General features: G+C 49.6%; 1 protein-coding gene across 5 annotated transcripts in view; it reads left to right on the top strand.

The window, feature by feature from the left end:
* Positions 1-21,343, top strand: part of LOC123757772 (dyslexia-associated protein KIAA0319-like protein) — a 222,933-nt gene that overhangs the window by 65,768 nt on the left and 135,822 nt on the right. For all 5 annotated transcript variants that reach the window (XM_069329507.1, XM_069329511.1, XM_069329508.1 and 2 more), the window contains exon 6: positions 2,965-3,190. In XM_069329507.1, coding sequence (XP_069185608.1) covers positions 2,965-3,190 — 226 coding nt within the window. The remainder of the gene's footprint in view (positions 1-2,964; positions 3,191-21,343) is intronic.

Here is a 21,343-nt window from a genome sequence, read left to right as displayed (position 1 = left end):
GTATTATATTATTCACTTAATAGTCCCAAAAAATTAATCCAGAAAACAAACTTAAATATTCCTAAGATTAGTATAGCAAGATTAGCTTACTAAGATTAGTAAGGGAGCCGGTCGGCCGAGTGGACAGCACGCTGGATTTGTGATCCTGTGGTCCTGGGTTCGATCCCAGGCACCGGCGAGAAACAATGGGTAGAGTTTCTTTCACCCTATGCCCCTGTTACCTAGCAGTAAAATAGGTACCTGGGTGTTAGTCAGCTGTCAAGGGCTGCTTCCTGGGGGTGGAGGCCTGGTCTAGGACCGGGCCGCGGGGACACTAAAGCCCCGAATTCACCTCAAGATAACCTCAAGATAGCACATATATGTACTATATTAGGCCTAGGAAGGTTAGGTTAGGTTAGTTTAGGTTTTCTTTGCAACATAAATACAAATCCTTTTCCAATTTGTCCAAATTCAGTAGTACCAATTTCTATTTTCTAATTGCCTTCTTTATCAATTTATGTACAATGGTCCTCATTGTTATTACAAGTACTGTACTACCTAAACAGGAGGATACCTTACCTTGAGGATACCTTGAGGTGCTTCCGGGGCTTAGCGTCCCCGCGGCCCGGTCGTCGACCAGGCCTCCTGGTTGCCGTACTGATCAACCAGGCTGTTGGACGCGGCTGCTCGCAGCCTGACGTACGAGTCACAGCCTGGTTGATCAGGTATCCTTTGGAGGTGCTTATCCAGTTCTCTCTTGAACACTGTGAGGGGTCGGCCAGTTATGCCCCTTATGTGTAGTGGAAGCGTGTTGAACAGTCTCGGACCTCTGATGTTGATAGAGTTCTCTCTGAGTACCTGTTGCACCTCTGTTTTTCAACGGGGGTATTCTGCACATCCTGCCATGTCTTCTGGTCTCATGTGATGTTATTTCTGTGTGCAGGTTTGGGACCAGCCCCTCTAATATTTTCCACGTGTAAATTATTATGTACCTCTCCCGCCTGCGCTCAAGGGAGTACAGTTTTAAGCTCTTTAGTCGGTCCCAAAAGTTTAGATGTTTTACTGAGTGGATTCTAGCAGTAAAGGATCTCTGCACGCTCTCCAGGTCAGTAATTTCTCCAGCTTTGAAAGGTGCTGTCATTGTGCAGCAGTACTCCACTCTAGAGAGCACAAGCGTTTTGAAAAGTATCATCATCGGTATAGCATCTCTAGTGTGAAAAGTTCTTGTTATCCAACCTGTCATTTTTCTTGCAGTTGTGACGGCTACTTTATTGTGTTCTTTAAAGGTAAGGTCTTCCGACATGAGTACACCCAGATCCTTTACATTGCCTTTTCGTTCTATGTTATGATTTGCCTGAGTTTTGTACGTGGTTTCCGTTTTTATATTTTCATTTTTTCCATAGCGCATGAGCTGGAACTTATCTTCGTTAAACACCATATTATTTTCTGTAGCTCATAGAAAGACCTGATCTACATCTGACTGGAGGTTCGCCGTGTCCTCTATGTTGCCTACTCTCATGAAGATCCTAGTGTCATCTGCAAAGGATGATACAGTGCTATAGGTTGTGTTCTTGTCTATGTCCGAAATGAGGATGAGAAAAAGTACTGGAGCAAGCACAGTACCCTGGGGGACTGAGCTCTTCACGGTTGATGGGCTGGATTTTATTTTGTTGACTATTACACATTGGGTTCTGTTGGTCAGGAAATTGTAGATCCATCTGCCTATTTTTCCGGTAATTCCTTTTGAACGCATTTTATGTGCAATAACACCATGGTCACATTTATCAAAAGCTTTTGCGAAATCTGTGTAAATTACATCCGCGTTATGTTTGTCGTCCATAGCATCTAATGCCATATCATAGTGGTCCAGCAACTGCGACAGGCAAGAGCGCCCTGTTCTGAAACCATGTTGTCCGGGGTTATGGAGTTGCTGTGATTCCATGTATTTTGTGATTTTACTTCTTAGCACACTCTCAAAAATTTTTATGATGTGCGATGTTAGCGCTATCGGTCTGTAATTTTTTGCCTCTGCCTTATTTCCTCCTTTATGAAGTGGTGCTATCTCTGCTGTTTTTAGTATATCAGGAATAACGCCAGTGTCTAGGCTTTGTCTCCACAGAATGTGGAGGGCCTGCGATAGTGTTTTTTTTACAGTTCTTTATGAATATGGTGTTCCAAGAATCCGGGCCTGGTGCAGAGTGCATAGGCATACTGTTCATGGCTTCTTCAAAATCCAGTGGGGGTAGAGTGACATCTGATATATGATTTGATGTTGGTATCGTATCCATGAAAAATTCATTTGGGTTATCAATCTTTAGTGTGTTTAATGGCTCGCTGAAAACAGAGTCGTACTGCGTCCTCAGTAGCTCGCTCATTTCTTTGTTGTCATCGGTGAAAGTTCCATCTCCCTTTCGCAGGGGCCCGATACTAGATGTGGTTTTTGATCTTGATTTTGCGTAGGAGAAAAAATATTTCGGATTTCTTATCCGGAGGAGAATGGATGGGCTGAATCCTGAAAAATATGAGGAATGTTGAAATGTTCATAAACAATTAAATATATCCAGCTACATTACACAATCTTTTATCAAAGCACATTTTGCTTTGCATCCATACTCTAGAAATTCATTTGCAAACATTTTGACACCAAATTTATAATTAGAAACAGAAAATCAGCTGTGGTTGGGTGTGCACTGACAGATCGGGAATGTTACTGCTAAGTGACCGATTTATGACAAATGCATATACTGTACTGTATGGTGTCATCTGGATTGGTAATTCCTATTCTGGCAGAAAGTTAACATTATTAGATATTTCTAAAAAAAAAAAAAAGTAATAATCAAGCCATGAATACAGTATCCTGTTTTCTGAGCATGTGGAGAAAGATGCAAAATGTTCCTGCTACAAATATTATTAATTTTGTGTACAGTATTGTCTTACCTTGAGTTTTTATTACTTATCATCTTTCATGTTTATTTCTTTTTGCAGCCAAGAGAATCAATCAACCTCCCAAAGCAATCATTGTTTCTCCATCTCAAGAAATTAAGCTTCCAACCTCGGGGGTCATTATTGATGGCTCAGGAAGCACAGATGATGATGAGATAGCATCATACCACTGGGAGATGGTAACTGCTCCATTAGGATACAAACTCCCTGATCAAACAGGGCCAACATTACAGCTCACTGATCTTATTCCAGGAACATATAGAATAATGTAAGTTCCATTTTAGGTACAGTATCTTTTCTGGGGGGAGCTCCTACAGCTCCCTGGAGCTTACTAGGCTGATATGCTAATGTCAGACTTTGGTATCAGTCATGTGTATGGAGTTCTCATGGGCCTACCGGGGACCACGAGCCAGAACCTGGCCCCCCTCAGAGAGGCAAGGGGGAGCAATGGCCTATAGAAAACCCCGTGTAGTTGGAAGCATTCTATGTCTGCCATCTACCGGGTTAGGCACCCAGAAAGGTAGGTGTCCCAAAACAAACCCCTATTCTGGTGGAAATTGCAGCCAAAAGCGAACGAGTGGATAGAACTCCACAAACAAAAACGAGAAAACTAGTATGACGTCACACATCATCGCGCCGCTGTCTGTGCAGCTCCCCCTCCCCGGGAGGGAAAAGGGGTAGCCCCAGACCTACCACGCCGGCGATCCACACCCTAGTTCTTCGGCTGATGCTAATGGCACCGGTTGTGAGCTCCGGCTCCAGTGGTTGTTTCAGCACTGTACCTAGAGTGTGGTGTCTGTCTTCTAGGTGGTGCGTGAGCCGGGAGTGAGTCTCCAGTACTCGAGCTGCATGCGCCTAGTGTTCCCTTCCCTAGGTGCTCTGTAAGTACTGCCCTTTGGGCTTGGGGTTACCTTCCACAAGTTCCTTGGGTCCTGCTTCTGCTAGGCCATTTGCTACTCGGTTTTTGGACGCCCTTTGTGTGATAAGGGGTTCTGTCTCCCTTGTTCACCTTAGGGTAAGGGGCAGTTTGCACTGGCGGGGTGCAGGGTGCTGCGCAGCTTTTTTTCACCAATCATAGCGGCCAGCTGTTCCACCTGGGTACACTATACTCTTGCGGGGTTTTCTTTTTCTTTTTGTTTGTCTACCTGGTGGGGGCTCTGCCTTTGGTTCTTTCTCCCTTTGTGCCGAGTTCTCTTCCTTCTTCCGGTGGTTCCACCTGCTAGGTCCCCGTGAGTGTACATGTCCCGGGGGTTCAGCTCTTAGAATGTTGTTTGGTAGCCATGGGCACCGGTTAGCAGTACCCTGCCTGGGATTACCTGAGCACAAGTCCTCTTATAGTAAACGCTCAGGACCCTGGGAAACCCCTAGGGGGAGCGTGGGCCCAATAGATTTAGCCCCGGAGTCCCCCCCTTCCTCGCTTTGTGCGAGTTCGAGGGTTGCTCAGTCCCCTTGTCTCAGGGTGACTCTCATGGTTTTGCCTCCGTCTGCAGCTTGTGGGGTCGGTGACACCTTCGGCCCAGGGTCCTGCAAGTTTTGTTGCTTTTTTGTGACTTGGTTACCCAGTCTTATGCTGACTATGTGGGTGCAGGCTGCACGGGCATTGCACGTTGGGTTTCAGTGGCAACGCACTAGTTGTTTGCTCCCCGGAAGCCCCGAGGCTGCCTCGTTTTCGTTGGTGGTCTTGTCGGGTCCCCCCCCCCCCCCTTCCTCCCTACATCCGGGACTTTATCGTCTGTGGGTTCGGGGTTGGGGAGGGGCTTCCATGGTTTTGAGACTCGGTTGGTCTCGGGGACTTTCCCTTCCGGGAGTAGCGATGGAAGCATTCAAGCCTGTTTTCTTTAGCCGTGTTGTAAGAGTCTGCCAGTGGGCTCTCTTCCTTAGTGCTTTTCATGGCTGCCCCGGTTTTTTCTTGTGGCTGGAGCTTTGGGGGGGACAGCTCGGCCCCGGGACCTGCCGGGTGGGTTCCCGGGGCTGGGGTGGGGGGCCTCAGGTCCCGTTGGTCCCTGCCGGGGTTTTTCTACCCCTCTGTACGGGGCTTGCGGTTTTGTGGAGTAGGGTTTTTCCTTCTTCACCCCTCTCCACACGAGTATTTGGGCATCGGCCTCTCTCCGGGCTCGTTTCCTTGTCCATTATGTCCATTGCTTCCGTTCTGTCGGTGGGTGCTTTTCTACGTTCTTCGCCCCTTTTTCCCTGGACGGGACTTCTCCATCATGTCCCCCTCTTCTTGGGGTTCTGCATGACTTTTGGTCTCGGGTGCGAAGGGGTTTTTCTGTGCCTTCGTCCTTTGTAATTACCTAAGTGTAATTACCTAAGTGTAATTACCTAAGTGTAATTACCTAAGTGTAATTACCTAAGTGTAGTTACAGGATGAGAGCTACGCTCGTGGTGTTCCGTCTTCCCAGCACTCTTTGTCATATAACGCTTTGAAACTACTGACGGTCTTGGCCTCCACCACCTTCTCACCTAACTTGTTCCAACCGTCTACCACTCTATTTGCGAAAGTGAATTTTCTTATATTTCTTCGGCATCTGTGCTTAGCTAGTTTATATCTATGACCTCTTGTTCTTAAAGTTCCAGGTCTCAGGAAATCTTCCCTATCGATTTTATCAATTCCTGTTACTATTTTGTATGTAGTGATCATATCACCTCTTTTTCTTGTCTTCTAGTTTTGGCATATTTAATGCCTCTAACCTCTCCTCGTAGCTCTTGCCCTTCAGTTCTGGGAGCCACTTAGTAGCATGTCTTTGCACCTTTTCCAGTTTGTTGATGTGCTTCTTAAGATATGGGCACCACACAACTGCTGCATATTCTAGCTTTGGCCTAACAAAAGTCGTGAACAATTTCTTTAGTATATCGCCATCCATGTATTTAAAAGCAATTCTGAAGTTAGAAAGCGTGGCATAGGCTCCTCGCACAATATTCTTTATGTGGTCCTCAAGTGATAGTTTTCTATCTAGAACCACCCCTAGATCTCTTTCTTTATCAGAATTCTTTAAAGATTTCTCACATAATATATAGGTTGTGTGGGGTCTATGTTCTCCTATTCCACATTCCATAACATGGCATTTATTAACATTAAATTCCATTTGCCAAGTGGTGCTCCATGTACTTATTTTGTCCAGGTCTTCTTGAAGGGCATGACAATCATCTAAGTTTCTTATCCTTCCTGTTATCTTAGCATCATCAGCAAACATGTTCATATAATTCTGTATACCAACTGGTAGATCATTTATGTAGACAATAAACATCACTGGTGCAAGAACTGAACCCTGTGGTACTCCACTTGTGACATTTCTCCAGTCCGATACATTGCCTCTGATCACAGCCCTCATTTTTCTATCAGTCAGAAAATTTTTCATCCATGTTAGAAGCGTACCTGTCACTCCTCCAATATTTTCCAGTTTCCAGAATAACCTCTTATGTGGAACTCTGTCAAAAGCCTTTTTTAGGTCCAGATAGATGCAGTCAACCCAACCATCTCTTTCCTGTAATATCTCTGTTGCTCGATCATAGAAACTGAGTAAATTCGATACACAGGATCTTCCAGATCGAAAACCATACTGTCTGTCTGATATTATATAATTTCTCTCCAGGTGTTCTACCCATTTAGATTTAATTATTTTTTTCCAATATTTTGACTATTACACTTGTCAATGATACCGGTCTATAATTAAGGGGGTCTTCCTTGCTTCCACTTTTGTAGATTGGAACTACGTTAGCCTTTTTCCACACATCAGCTACAACTCCTGTAAACAGGGATGCCTGAAAAATCAGTTGAAGAGGAATGCTGAGCTCAGGTGCACATTCTCTCAGAACCCATGGTGAAACTCCATCTGGACCAACTGCTTTGTTCTTATTTAGCTCCTTGAGCATTTTTTCCACTTCGTCTCTAGACACCTCTATGTGCTCTATGTTGTTCTCTGGAATTCTTATTGTATGTGGTTCCCTGAAGATTTCATTTTGTACAAACACACTTTGGAACTTTTCATTTAATGTTTCACACATTTCCTTTTCATTTTCCGTGAATCTATTTCCCATTTTCAACCTCTGAATATTATCCTTTACCTGCAATTTGTTTTTATGAATTTATAGAATAGACCTGGTTGTAATTATAATTATAATTACCTAAGTGTAGTTACAGGATGAGAGCTACGCTCGTGGTGTCCCGTCTTCCCAGCACTAACAAAAAAAGAAGTAATCAATCAATATATGATGTAACTCGATATGGAGGCTCGACCTCCGGACTATGAGGCCACAGATAATGTTACCATTCCTGGACCACCGCGGCTCCTAGAAAAATATTTGTGCCCTGCAGTTACACACCCGTTCCGACAGGCTCGATCGCAATCTATCCAGATGAGAACACGTTCTCTTCCGACTAGACCACGCTAGAGTCGCTGAAAATTAAATTAAAATAATCTAAAAGATTAGTCGCCGAAGCTTCAGCGTTCAAGCAAGCTCGGCATCTCACCCATTTAAAGTTTGAGAATAGGTTGAGGATGTTTCGTCCCCAAGGCCTCTAATCATTCACTTTACCGGATGAAATTCCGGATATATATATACAGTATATGTATTGTGTTTGCTTCTGTGTGTTCTCGAAGGTTCAGGACTGTTTTGCTCCTTCCCGTTTTACTGGTACGTCCGGCGTCGTTCGGTGGGGCTTCCCTCCGGTCCTTTCTAGGGCTTGTGGGTCCTATTCCGGGCAGCGTCTGTGTTTTTGGCCTTCTTGTTCATTTGTTCATATCTCTTCTCTCTGTGCTGTGTCTCGGCACTGCTCGTTTTCCTTCCGTTCTGGTCCGGGATGTCGGATTGGGCTACTTGTAGCCGGATTGGGCTACTTGTAGCCAGATTGGGCTGCTGGTGGCCTGCTTGGGTTCCGTTTTGGTTCGTTGTTTACCTTACATGGGCCGGCTAAGTTGGCTTCTGTTTCCATGAGTTGGCCTGTTTCTTCAACAGATCGCTCGGGATACAACCAGTTGAGCTACTTTTCTGCTCAACAGGTGACAGATGAGTTGAACGGAGTAGGATGGACCTGTGTAGCCCAACCTGTTGGGCTACTTTTCTTTCGTGTCTTGCGCATGCGCCATGGGAGTTTGTTTTGGTTCAGGGCGGTGTGCACACGTGCTGGTATTCTGCATCCATTTTCTCTTGGGGGCTTCGCCTCTTGCTCTTATCATTCTCCAGTCCATGCTCTGTTGCTCTTGGGGGTGTTCTGGAGTGCCGCTGTGGGAAGGTCATCGGGTTTTTCCCTGCGTTTTTGGGTGGAGGGAGCCTCCTTTGCCGCTCGCCTCCTCTTCTCCGGCATGAGCGACTCTGGCCTGCCTTCCGCGGGCGGTGCTACGGGTACACGATTCCCTGGCCGCCTCCCGCAGCTCCATTCTCGTAGGCTTGCGTCATGGCCCTTCAGCACCTATGTTCTGCAGGTGAGTTGGTGCGGTCTGGCGTCTCCTTCATCCTGATGCTGTTTTTGTTTTTGGGAGTAGGAATGGGTGTACATAGGTACTTGAGAACGTAGAACATAAAAACCGAGGTGCCTGCTGCAGGGCTATTGGCTCATACGTTGCAGCTCTTGTTCTCACCACCCGATTCCTTCCTCGGATCACAGGTGACTGCAGGAGGCCTGTTGGCCCATACGAGGTGGCTCCTGCCTGTACTCATCCTGCCACTCTCCTATGCTTTTCCAACCATGCTTGAGTTCGGGGCCCTGCCTCCACCTTGTTCCACGGTGCAACGGTAAAGGTGCCTGTTCGGTGGTACGTTTTCCTGTGTCGAGGGTGTTATGTGCTCGCCTCATTGTGCTTGAGGGGTTGGGCTCTGGCTCTTTGGTTCCGCCTCTCACCTGTCATTCGACTGACGTGCGGATTCTGTGCCTCCTGGGCTCTCTCGTCTCTACACTTGGAGCTGTGTATGGGGTCAGCCCAGGTATGGGCTGCCTAATGTGTTCCATCAGTTACCTGTTACACTGCACACATTTCTTCTAACGTCCCTGTGGCTCGGTTGGGTACTCGGTTTCCACCTGTGTCCCCTTGTTGTGTGCCACTCGTGTTACAGTTTATCTTTATATACCCTGTCACTTCCTCTGGGAGTGTGGTGATGTTTTGATGCTGTGTTGATACTGTGGCTGCATGTGGGGGTATGGTTGTGGCGTTTTGTTCTGCCCTTCCATGCTGCTTCTGGCGCCTTCCTTGTTTGGGTTTTTTGTTCCCTTGATTTTTATGGGGCCCTCCTTCCTTGCCGGTCTTGTTGTGCTGGGCCTGGTTTTTTCATGTTCCTTGGATTCTCTGTCCTAACCTCGTTGTCCTCGCCTAGTTGTACTGGCTTGGGATGTGCTTGGGCTCTTCATCTCGCCCCTCGCCTATCATTCACTTTCTGTTCAAGTTCCAGAGCCTACTGGGCTCTTCTCTGCACTGGACGCTGGGTGTGGGGTTGGCCTCCGCCACTTCCGTTCCTCATGCATTCCTCTCGTCTTCCTGCTTCACTCTTGTCCCTGGCCCCTGGTGCTGGGGCGTTTCTGCTAGTCTTTTTATCATTTCTTCCTTCACACTGTTGTGTTTTGTTTGTGCCTTTTGGCCTTCCTGTTGCCGGGTTTGGTTTTGTTTTCCTGGCTTGCTCTGCCTGTTGGTTTTTTCAGGGTCTTGCGATGTCCCTTCTCTGGTGTCTCACATCGGACCCGTGGTTTCCAATCCCCTGGCGAGCTTGCTCGCGTTGGGGAGTTTTCTGTTCGGCAGACGTTCCATCTCCTTCTTGCCGGCTTGGGCTTCTGGCCCTGCTTCCTTGGTGGTCGCACCCGAGATCTTCCTGCTGTTCCGCCTCTTCCTAGGCTCGGATGACCCTTGGCATGGCTGATTATATTCTGCCTCAGGCATCTCGCGTCCGTTGGTGGTCTAGTGGCTTAGTTGTTGGTGTCCTACCTGTGTGCTTCTTGGCGGCAGTATGGGATGTTTTGGCGGTCCTTCCTTTTCCTTCTGTCCCTTCTTCGGTGGTTGCGCTTGTTGGCGTCGGTTTGGCTTTTATGCTGGGGGTTGGGGCCGTCGACTTGCCGCATACTGTTGCCTCATTTTATGCGGCGCTGGCAGAGCCGCTTCGACTTGCTTTCGGACTTTCATCTGTGCCGTTCGTAAGCTGTCTCGTGCTTGTTTCACCTCCGGCCTGTTCTTGCGCCGCTTGAGCCGTCCTGATCATTGGACAGAGTGCTCTTTTTTTTCTTCTCGTTTTCTTGTGGCCCCTTCGGTTCCGGTTTGTTTTTTGATGGCTCTTTTCCGGTTGGCATTGGCCTCTGGGAGTCAGGTAGGTGAGCTTCATGCTCTCCTCCTGCGCAGGGGTTTTCTGCTCCTTCGGTCGGGGTGATCGGTTTGGTCGTCTGCTGCTTTCTCCTTCTTTTCTGGCGAAGAATGAGATTGCTGCTTTCCGGAGGGGTCCTTGGGTTGTTGATGCTTAGTTGATTGGGCCGGGGGTGCGTTTTGTTTTTTGTTCGATTAAGGCTCTCCAGCCTGTGGTCTATCTCCATGCCCATGACGTCCGCAAGTTCGCGGCTCTTGCCGCCATCTTTGGTACTGTGTCCTGGGAGGACGTTCCGGCACTGGGAATTTGGCGGTCAAACAGGGTCCTTGGCTGTTCGTTACCTTGTATATGTTCCTGGGCCCAGTCGGGCCTGTGTCGCTTTAGGTCGGCGGATGCGGCCTGTTGTCTCGACTTCGGGTTGAGTAGTGTCCACAAAGAGATAATTACCTAATTATTTCAATGTCTGATTAATTTTTCGTAGTTTTTTGCTGTAATATTATTCAATAGTGTGTAGTGTGATATATTTATATAATAAAATGAGTGAATTATCGCTGTACTCAAAAATATGGTGTGCATATTGTTGATTCAATTATGTTCATCAAACAGTGAACAAATACTTTGTCGGTTATTACACTATATACACAGGTTATATATAAGTATCTGCATGTTTTGTTCACCATAACGAACCACTAAGTTGCTATTATGAGTCAAAAAGTAATGACGCGTGACCGCCACACACCAGCCAGCCACTCACTCCCACAACACCTCACTCACCCACATTCTCCTCCCATCATACTGTTTTTGCTTTTATTCACTATATACAGACGTTATATATAAGTATCTACATTCGTGTTCACCATAACGAACCACTAAGTTGGCATGCTGAGTGGCAGTGGCAATGGCAGCCAGTGGCAGCCTGCCACTCCCTCCCTCCCTCACCTCACCTGACTTGCCACCATTCTCCTCCCACCATACTGTTTTTGCTTTTATATACAGACGTTATATATAAGTATTTACATGTTTTGTTCACCATAACTGTACATCTAAGCTTGTATGGTGAGTAAAGGCACAAAGACGTAGCTACTCACACAGTCAGCTGGTGGCGGCCGCCCTCAAGGCCAGACGCACTAATATTTCTCCTCCAACAATACTGTTTGTGGTGTTATTACGCTATATACACACATTATATATAAATATCTACCCGTTTTTTTCACCATACTATATATAAGTATCTACATTTATGTTCACCATAGCGAACCACTAAGCTGGTATGGTGAGTGCAGTCAATAAAAGGTGGCCACACACACAGTCAGAAAACAATGCCACCATCCTCCCTCCATGGAGCACAGCACTAAATATCACCACAATCCTGCTATTATCAGAACCCTGGTCAGTTTTATCAGTCGGGGGACTTCTGTAATAATATCATCGCAACATAATAGCATGAACAAGTATATTATGGCATTTTTAGGCGATGCTGTGGTCACAGGCTGAACAGCAGTGCTGTGAGCTCATGCTGCTTGCATCAGGCTTGGTAGCTCACTCAATACTGAGGCCCCTAACACCTGGGAATTTGGCCCACGATTTAAAAAAAAAATGGCGTCTGTTTACAAGAGCCCTGATGAAGGTGTGGTGAACCCCTTGTATCCGCAGGCCGTTTAAATCTTGCGTAGTACTCCAAAGCATCATATGATGCGATGCGCAATTTACTGCAAGTCGGTCAAAGCATCATATGATGCGATGCGCAATTTACTGCAAGTCGGTCAAAGCATCATATGATGCGATGCTCAATTTACTGCAAGTCGGTCAAAGCATCATATGATGCGATGCGCAACTTAAGGGTTAAAACCGCACTGAGGCCAAGATGTCGATGGCTGCCCTCACCAGCTTACCGGTGGAAAGGATTGCTCCTCCCACAATCTAGTACAGCCCCCCAGGGCTCCACCCATTATTTGGCTACGGCCAACCATTTAAAACTAGGCCTGACGTCTGGCTCTCCAGGGCCAATAAAGACTTGGCACTTATCTACCGCCAATCACCTACCATGATCTGCAGTGGAAGGATACATGAAATTCTTGAAGGTTGAGTCAGCTCACTCCAGCTATCGACGGGTACAAAGGCGTCTCTATAGTGGACCACCCGAGCCTAGTGTACCTCCGAGCAATGTTTACAAAACTGATAAATTATGTTCAACCCTGTCTCCTCCAAGATAAAAAGGTAGGGACATTTGACTCGCCTGGTATGGGGAAGGAGCCGGTGAGAGGGGAAGAGAGGGAATTGAGAGGTGGATGGAGAGGGAATGGAGTGGGGAAGCATAGGCACCAAGAGGACCAGCTAGCAAGACCACCCTCAGGTCAGCCTCTTGGCCCTTGACAAATGGGCGAAAAGGGTGGGGGGAAGAGGGGGAGACGAATGACAGGCAAGGGGAGGGGAGAAAAGGGGAGAAAGGGAGAAGGTAGGAGGGGAGAGGGGAGAACCATGATCTGAGCACCAGATTATTACAATCTGAACCCCTGTGTTTCCTGGGGGAGCCCCTATGGCTCCCCGGAGCTTACTAGGCTGATATGCTAATGTCAGACTTTGGCATCAGTCATGTGTATGGAGTTCTTATGGGCCTACCGGGGACCACGAGCCAGAACTTGGCTCCCTCTAGAGAGGCAAGGGGAGCATTGGCCTATAGAAACCCCCGTGTAACTGGAAGCATTCTATGTCTGCCATTGACTGGGTTAGGCACTCAGAAAGGTAGGCGTCCCAAAACGAACCCCTATTCTGGTGAAAATTGCAACCAATAGCTGAATGAGTGGATAGAACTCCCCAAACAAAAACGAGCAAACTAGTATGACGTCACCCGTTGTCGCGCCGCTGTCTGCGCAGCCCCCCTCCTCGGGAGGGGGAAGGGGTAGCCCCAGACCTACTGTGCCCACGATCCACACCCTAGTTCTTGAGGCTGATGCTATCGGCTTGGTTGTGTGCTTTGGCTCCAGTATTTTTGCGGTGCTGTGCCTTGTGTGTGGCTACTGTTCTCCAGGGGTGCGAGAGCCAGGAGTTATTCCTCAGTACTCAGGCTGCGTACGCCTAGGGTTCCCTTCCCTAGGTGCCTTGTAAGTACTGCGTTTGGAGCTTGGGGTTACCTTCCACAAGTTCCTCCGGGTCTGCCTCTGTGTGTCCGTTTTATTGCTCGGTTTCTCGGCCGCCCTTTGGGTACTTGGGTGTTTTGTCTCCCTAGTTTACCTTAGGGTAAGAGGCAGTTTTCACACTGGTAAGGGGTGCAGGATGCTGCGCAGCTAGTTGTCGCCTATCACAGTGGCCGGCTTTGTTCCTTGGGGTATGTTGTCCTCTTGTGGGGTTTTGTTTTTGCCTTGGTGGGGGGTTCTGCCCTATTTGCCATTGGTGTTTGGCCTCACCCTGATACTTGGTGGTGCCCCGCTGCTTGGTTCCCATGAGTGTACACGTCCCTGGGATTCGGCTTTAGACAGTTTGTTTGGTAGTTTTGGGTGCCGGTTAGCAGTACCCTGCCTGGGTTTACATGAACGCGAGTCCTCTTCAAGTAAACGCTCAGGACCCTGGGAATCCCCTAGGGGCGCATGGGTTTGATGGATGTGACCCCAAGGCCCCCCCTCGCTTCATGCGAGTTTGAGGGTTGTTCGGTCCCCTTGTCTCCGGGTGACCCTCACTGTTTTTGCCTCCGTCACACAGCCTGTTGGGTTGGTGACACTTTCGACCCTGAGTTCTGTGAGTATTGTTGCTTGCTGGTAACTCAATTTACCCAATCTTTGGATGATCATTCTCAGGTACAGGTTGCACAAGTGTTGCATTCTAGGTTGCGGTTGTTACAACGCGCTCAGTTGGTTGCTCACCCTGATGCCCCGGGGCTGCCCCGTTTTGCTTATAGAGACTTGGACTTGGGGGGTGGGGGTTGCATCGACCCTGGTTCAGTCCGCAAATCCTGGTCCTTGCCCTCCTGTTCATTCTGGTCCCCCTTCCCTGCTTCCAGCCCCGAAATGTCTGAGAGTTTCGAAGTCGAGGCAGGGGTAAGTTAGTCTTGAGACTAAAGCAGCCTCTGGGGATGCTCCTAACAGTGTGGCGACGGAGGCATTCGAGTCTCCTCCCCCGGCCGAAGCCTCTGGTCTGACCAGTGGGCCTCATTCTATCCGGCTTCTACAGCTGTGCCGGCCTTGTCAAGTGGGGTCGGTTCTTGGGGGGGAGGACTCAGTTCCGGGTCCTGCGGAGGAGGACCCTGGGGCTGGGGAGGGGCTGACTTGGGGGCCTTGGGCCCCACTGGACCCCGCCTGGGTTTTTCTACCCTCTGAGCGGGGCTTACTGTTACAAGGAGTGGGGTTTTCTTTTCCCCCCTCTGCGTACGAATTGGACTTGGTGTCTGCCCCCCTTCTGGTTCGGTTCCATATTTCCCCGGGTGCTTTGGTTCTGACTTTCTGGAGGTTTTCGGCTTATCACATCCAACCTGCTGCGGTGCAGGCGGCCCTTGTGGCAAACCTCCTGCGTGACCTGGATTATGCCTCAGCAATGGATCCCTTGGCTTTCAGGTATGGGACTTGGTTCCCTTTCTGGCTCCGTTACGAGGTTCCGGAGTCGGCCTGGCTGGCGGACTGTCCTGTCTTTACCTTGGAGGCTTGGCACTCCTGCCGTTCCTGCACGCTTGAGTGGCAGGAGGCTTCGATGGTGCTTCAGGTTTTCCTGGGGAGGGGGCGCCCTTGAGCACTTCAATGAGTGCTTGTTTGCTCCTGCCCTTTCCCGGGATGTTGGTGTCGTTCAGCTCCATGTGCAAGTTCCCTCCTTTTCGGTGGCGCAGGTGGCGGAGGATTTGCGCGCTCGGGGCTTTTTGGTTGCAGCCTTGCGCTTCTTTTCCCTCCTGGAGCTGCCTTCTGACTCGCTCACGGAGGATGTGTGGGTGCTTGGGGCTGCTCCTGGGTCTGGCATTTTGGCCTCGGCGGCTCGCTCGTCGGCTACCTTGCTGAAGCTTTTCGTGCTGATTTTGCAGGATGTGGTGGCTCTGTTTTATGCCTCCCGGCTCGTGTGTCGGTAGACAGTGCTGGCCTCTGTGGAAGCACCGTCTTCCCCTTTTTGCCCTCTTTTGTTTGAGGCTTCCGCCGTTGCACAGTATATCCAGGCTGCTTTGGCTTCTTGCTGTCCTATGTCTGACTTGCTTATTCTCCGGGAAACCCGTGGTGGACCTTCCCGCAAGGGTCGTGTCAAGGCTCAGGGTTCCTCTTGTCGTGGTAGGCCACCGGTGTCAGGTTCGGGGTCAGCTCCTCCTTCCAACCTGCATTTGTCTGATGGGCGTGGTGTTCGCTCTGTGCGAGGTTCTGGGTCTCGTAAGGGGCGCCGGCCCTTTTGCGGTTCGCCCCATTGACGGGGTGATGGGCGGAGGCTAGCGCTGTTCGCTCACGCCTGGTCCCACGATTTGTGAGCGTTTCGGGTCATTTCGCACTGCCTCTGGTGGCGTTGGGTGGCCCCTTTCCCCTGCGGGGGATTCAGGGCTGGCGGGGCAGGCTTCTTCCCCTGCACTCTGTCAGGTCATCTTGGAGTGGGTTTGCTTGGGCGTGGTCGAAACGACGACGTCCCTCAGATGGGTTTTCCATCTGTTTCCAGTTCCGAAACGGGACTGCACGGACCTACGGTCCATTCTGGACTTGTCCCGACTGAACCCCTGGGTTCATAGGCCCTTTTTTTCGGATGACCACGCTGTCTCAGGTTCGATTCCTGTTGGAGCCGGGCACTTGGATGGTATCCCTGGACCTACGGAATGTTTATTGGCACGTCCCGATTCATCCGGGGTTCAGGGACTGGTTCGGTTTTGTTGTGGGACTTTGTGCTTATCGCTTTCATTGTCTTCCGTTCGGTTTGAATCTGGCGCCTTGCATTTTCACGCTCCTCACGCGGGTCATGGTGACCTGTCTGCGTCTGTTAGGTGTTCGGGTGTTGGCCTACCTCGACAACTGGCTGGTTTGGGCTCCCAGCCAGTCTGCTTGTCTGCTAGCCAGGGATCTGGTTCTTTCTCAGCTCGCCAGGTTCGGGTTCTTGGCGAACTGGCGGAAGTCTCATCTGGTTCCCTCCCACGTTCGGACCTGGCTGGGCCTTGTGTGGGACTCTTGGACCACTTCCTTGTCTCTTCCTCCAGAGTGTCTTCTGCGGCTGCAGTCCAGCTTGTGCCTGTTTCTGGGGGCTCCCGGGTCACCTGGCGGTTCCTCGAGGGTCTGTGCAGGAGCCTGAACTTCGCAATGCTGGTCTACCCGCCGGGTCGGGTTTGGCTTCATTGGCTGTTCTGGTTCGTCCTTCGGGGACGTCCCTTCCGCCTCTTGCGATCACTGGGTTCGTACCCCGGGGGCTTTGCGTCGGTTGCTGTGTCACCGGCTACTACTTCAGGTTTTTTGGGGTTCAGTGCCTTCCCGCCAAACACACACCGAAACTACAACGTTGCTATAACGTTCGAACAAGTTTTAACACCTAACCAGTTATAACAACCAATATATCAAGTTGTAACAACGTTCTAATACGTCATAAACACGTTAAGCCAAGATGTAACAACTTTATTACAAGTTGTAACAAGCGGAAAATGGAGACAGTTTCGGTTTGTGTTTCCAGGGTTGGCGCCAACCCGAGCACTCGCTCGATGTGTTCACGGACGCGTCATCTTTCGGCTTGGCCTTTGTGACCAGTGCTCATCAGTCCGGCCAGGGTCGGTGGGGTCTGTCCTTCTGTCGAGCTCACAGCACTGTGCAGGAGTTCGCAGCGGTGTGGTTTGCTCTTCGGAGGATTCGAATTGCCTGCAAGTCGACGATCCGGCTCCATTCAGACTGCTCCCGGTGGTTCATTGTCTGAACTGGGGGGTTCGATGCGGTCCTTGGCTCTTTGGTGCTAGTCGCTTCGGGTGACTCGTCTGCTGAGTTCACGGGGTTTGGCTCTCCTGGCAGTTCACGTGCGGGGAGTGTCCAACCTCTTGCCCGACAGCCTGTCTCGTTTCGTTCCCCTCTCCACGGAATGGATGGTCAACGCCGACTCCTTCCTTTGGCTTTGCCAGATGTTTCAACACCCCGAGGTGGACCTCTTCGCGTTGGCGTGGTCGCGGCACCTTCCCCTGTATGTGGCGCCCTTTCCCGATGGCCTCGCCGTTGGGGTCAACTCCTTTCGGCAGAACTGGTCGAGGTTGGGTTTCCTGTACCTTTTTTCCCCCCTCTTCAGCTGTTGCTCCAGGTCCTGACTCACTTGGAGACTTACCTTGGGAAAGTTGGCCTCTTGGCTCCTTGGTGGCCGGCCCAGCCGTGGTTTCAGGCACTGCTTGCTCGGTGTCCGAACCCGGAGATTTTTCCGCGGCTCCGCCTCTTCCAGCAGATTGGACCGGTACGTCACGTGGATGGTTCGATCTTCTCCTTGAGTCTTTGCGTATGGTATTTTTTACTCGAGTTTATCATCATCTCTATGGTGATCAGGTGGCTTCCTTATTAGTGTCCCACCTGCGGGCTTCGTCTCGGCTGCAGTATGAAGTTTCCTGGCGGTCCTTCTGGTTCTTCTTATGTCTTCTTCATTGTACTTCGCTTTCTGTTAGGGTGGTCTCTCGGTTGTTCCAGAACCGTCTCCTTATGCCTATCACTGTCGCCTCATATCGTGCAGTGCTGGCAGAGCCGCTTCAGCTTCCTTTCAGTATTGATGTCACGTCTGCGCCGTTTCGCAAGCTGTCTCGGGCGTTGTTTCACCTCAGGCCTGCTCATCCTCCGCCTGAGCTGTCCTTGTCTTTGGACAGAGTGCTCTCTTTTCTTTCTTCTCCTCGGTTTGTTGTGGCCCTCTGGTTCCAAATTTTTTTTCGAAGACTCTCTTCCTTTTGGCATTGGCCTCTGGGGGTCGGGTTGGTGAGCTTCATGCTCTCCTCCGGCACAGAGGTTTCTGCTCCTTCCGTCGGGGTGATCGGTTTGTTCGTCTGCAGCCTTCTCCTTCTTTTCTGCCGAAGAATGAGACTGCTGCGTTCTGGAGGGGTCCCTGGGTTGTTGATGCTTGGTTGGGTCAGCCGGGGGGCAATCATGTTTTGTGTCCGGTTGCGGCTCTCCACCGTTATTTGCGCGCCACGGCTTCTGTGTCCGTGGACGCGCTTTGGGTTGATCCGGTTTCCCTTCTTCCCTGTTCGAGGGTGCGGGTCTCCCAGATCGTCCGCAGGGTTATTATGACTAGCAAGTCTGCGGTCTATTCCCATGCACATGATGTCTGCAATATCGCGGCTCTTGCCACCGTCTTTGGCAATATGTCCTGGGCTGACGTTCGGGCTCGGGGATTTTGGCAGTCGAACAGGGTCCTGGCTGCTCGTTACCTTGTAAACATTCCTGGGCCCAGTCGTGCTTGTCGCTTTGGGTCGACGGATGCAGCCAGTTGTCTCGACTTCGGATTGAGGAGTGAGCAGCAACCGCCTCCTGGGTAAGTCCCTTATCTTTCATCTGTTGGTAGTTAACTCCGAGGAGCCGTAGGAGTTCCCCCCAGAAAACCAGCGTTGAATGTAATGAAACGCCATTTTCTGGGAGAGTCCCAGAGGCTCCCCGGCATCCCTCCCTCGTTTTTTTCGCGTGTTTTGACATCCAATCTCAGAACTAGGGTGTTGATCGGTAGGTCTGGGGCTACGGTAGCGCGGTAGGTCTGGGGCTACCCTTTCCCCCTTCCGGGAAAGGGGGGACTACGCAGACAGCGGCGCGACGACGAGTGACGTCATACTAGTTTCCTCATTTTACTTTATAGAGTTCTATCCACTTGTTCGGCTTTTGTTTGCAATTTTCATCAGAATAGGGGGTTTGATTTAGGACGCCTACCTTTCTGGGTGCCTAACCCGGGCAATGGCAGACATAGAATGCTTCCAATTACACAGGGGTTTCTATAGGCCATTGCTCTCCTTGCCTCTCTAGAGGGGGGCCAGGTTCTGGCTTGTGGTTCCCGGTAGGCCCATAAGAACTCCATACACATGACTGATGACAAAGTCTGACATTAGCATATCAGCCTAGTGAGCTCCGGGGAGCCTCCAGGATTCACCCAGAAAATGGTGTTTCATTACAATCAACGCTGGTTTTTTGCCCCTCCTTGCGGATGACCACTCCGTCCCAGGTTCGGCTTCTGTTGGAGGTGGGTGCTTGGAAGGTGTCGCCGGACCATAAGAACGCTTATTGGCACATCCCGATTCATTTGGTGTTCAGGGACTGGCTCGGTTTTGTTGTGGGGTATCAGAGTTAGAGCTTAGGTTGTCTCCCGTTCTGGCTGAACCTGGCACCTCGCGTGTTCACACGCCTTACCCGGGTCGAGGTGGCCCGTCTGCGTCTCTTAGGTGTTCTGGTGTTGGCCTATCTCGACGACTGTCTGGTTTTGGGTCCAGATCGTTCTGCGTATCTGCTCGCCAGGAGTTTGGTACTTTCCAAGCTAACTGGGTTTGGGTTCCTGGTGAACTGGCGGAAGTCCCATCTGGTTCCCTCCAAGGTTTGGACCTGGCTGGGTCTTGTGAAGGACTCTCGTACTGCTTCCTTGTCTCTCCCTCCGAAGTCACTCCTTCGACTGCGGTTTCGCATGCACTTGTTTCTGGGGGGGGTCTCCCAGGTCACCTGGCGGCTGCTCGAGAGGCAGTTCGGAAGCCTGAACTTTGCGATGTTGGTTTACCTGCCGGGTCGAGTTTGGCTTTGTCGGCTCTTCTGGTTCCTTCGGGGACGTCCCTTTTGCTTCTCTCGTGATCGCTGGGTTATGCCTCCGGGTGCCTTGCGTCGGCTGCTGCATCACCGGCTTCCTCTTTGTGTTTTTTGGAGTTCAGTGCCTTGGTGCCTACCTGAGCCCTCGCTCGATGTGTTCATGGACTCGTCGTCTCTTGGCTGGGGTTTTGTGACCAGTGCTCACCAAGCCGGCCAGGGACGGTGGGGATCCGTCCTTCCATCGGGCTCACAGCACGGTGTGGGAGTTCGCGGCTGTGTGTATATATCGCTCTGGAGGGTTTGGGTCACTTGTGGATCGACAATCCGGCTCCATTCAGACTGTTCCCAGGTGGTTCATTGCCTAAACCGAGGGGATTCCATGAAGTCCTTAGTTCTTTGGGGTTGGTCGCTTCGGGTGACTCATCTATTGAGTTCTTGGGGTTTGGCTCTCCTGGCGGTTCATGTTCTGGGGGTGTCCAATGTCCTGCCGGATGGCCTTTCTCAGTTCATTGCCCTGTCCACAGAATGGACGGTCGACGCAAGCTTGTTTGGTTAGCTCTGCTAGATGTTCGGGCTGTTACATATCCCTAGTTATGGATACTCACAATATTTCATGTACAGTATTGATAAATTGTGAAATATAATATTGTTCATGTATATTTATTAGCTTTATTATAATGTTGATAGGACATGGCAACATATTTGGGAAAGGAGCGGGCTTTCTGTATTCACCTGATTCATACCTGTCTGTGATCGGTCAGTTTGGATCAGAATAAATGTACGTGTTCACTTGTTGAGTTGCCAGATGTCACCTCTTATATTATTCATACTTTTATAATTTACCTTTGATCAAACAAGTACTTTGATTAATGTCAGTTGCATGTTGCAGAATATATTTATTTTTAGTTTATGTCTGTGTGAGAATGATTACTTTTCTCATTAATTAATTTGTATGTAAAAGTACTCGTTCGCCATCCCCTTGTCTAGGATGGCTGGAGGGGAGGGGGGATATGTTTTGGATGTGCGCCTCGTGAGCAAGTTAGTAGCGTTGAGACCTCAGTCTGGGAAACATCTTTTACGTTAAGTCTGTGTGTGCTGTTTAGTTTTCTGTAGGGTAGATTAATTAATCTGAGATTTCCATTTAGATTAAGCCATTATTGTCTTAGTGATATTTATGTGAATACATGTGTTGTTATATTGAAAACTTGCATATAATTTTGAATTATACATATATTATATATATTTTATATATGCATGTTTACTTATCTTTATCTTATTATTATACTTGTTTGTGCTAACATAGGGGCACTCTGATGTATTACTTTAAAAGCAGTGAACTTACCCTAGGCTATTTTATCACTGCCCATTGATACACGAGCTGTGCGTACTAGATTTTGTAACATGAGCCTCCGGAAGTGGATCTCTATGCGTCAGCGTGGTCGAGGCGTCTCCCAGTATATGTGGCACCCTTTCCC

This window comes from Procambarus clarkii, chromosome 22 (assembly GCF_040958095.1).
Source record: "Procambarus clarkii isolate CNS0578487 chromosome 22, FALCON_Pclarkii_2.0, whole genome shotgun sequence".
NCBI lineage: Eukaryota > Metazoa > Arthropoda > Malacostraca > Decapoda > Cambaridae > Procambarus > Procambarus clarkii.
This window is presented reverse-complemented; position numbering and strand designations above follow the sequence as displayed.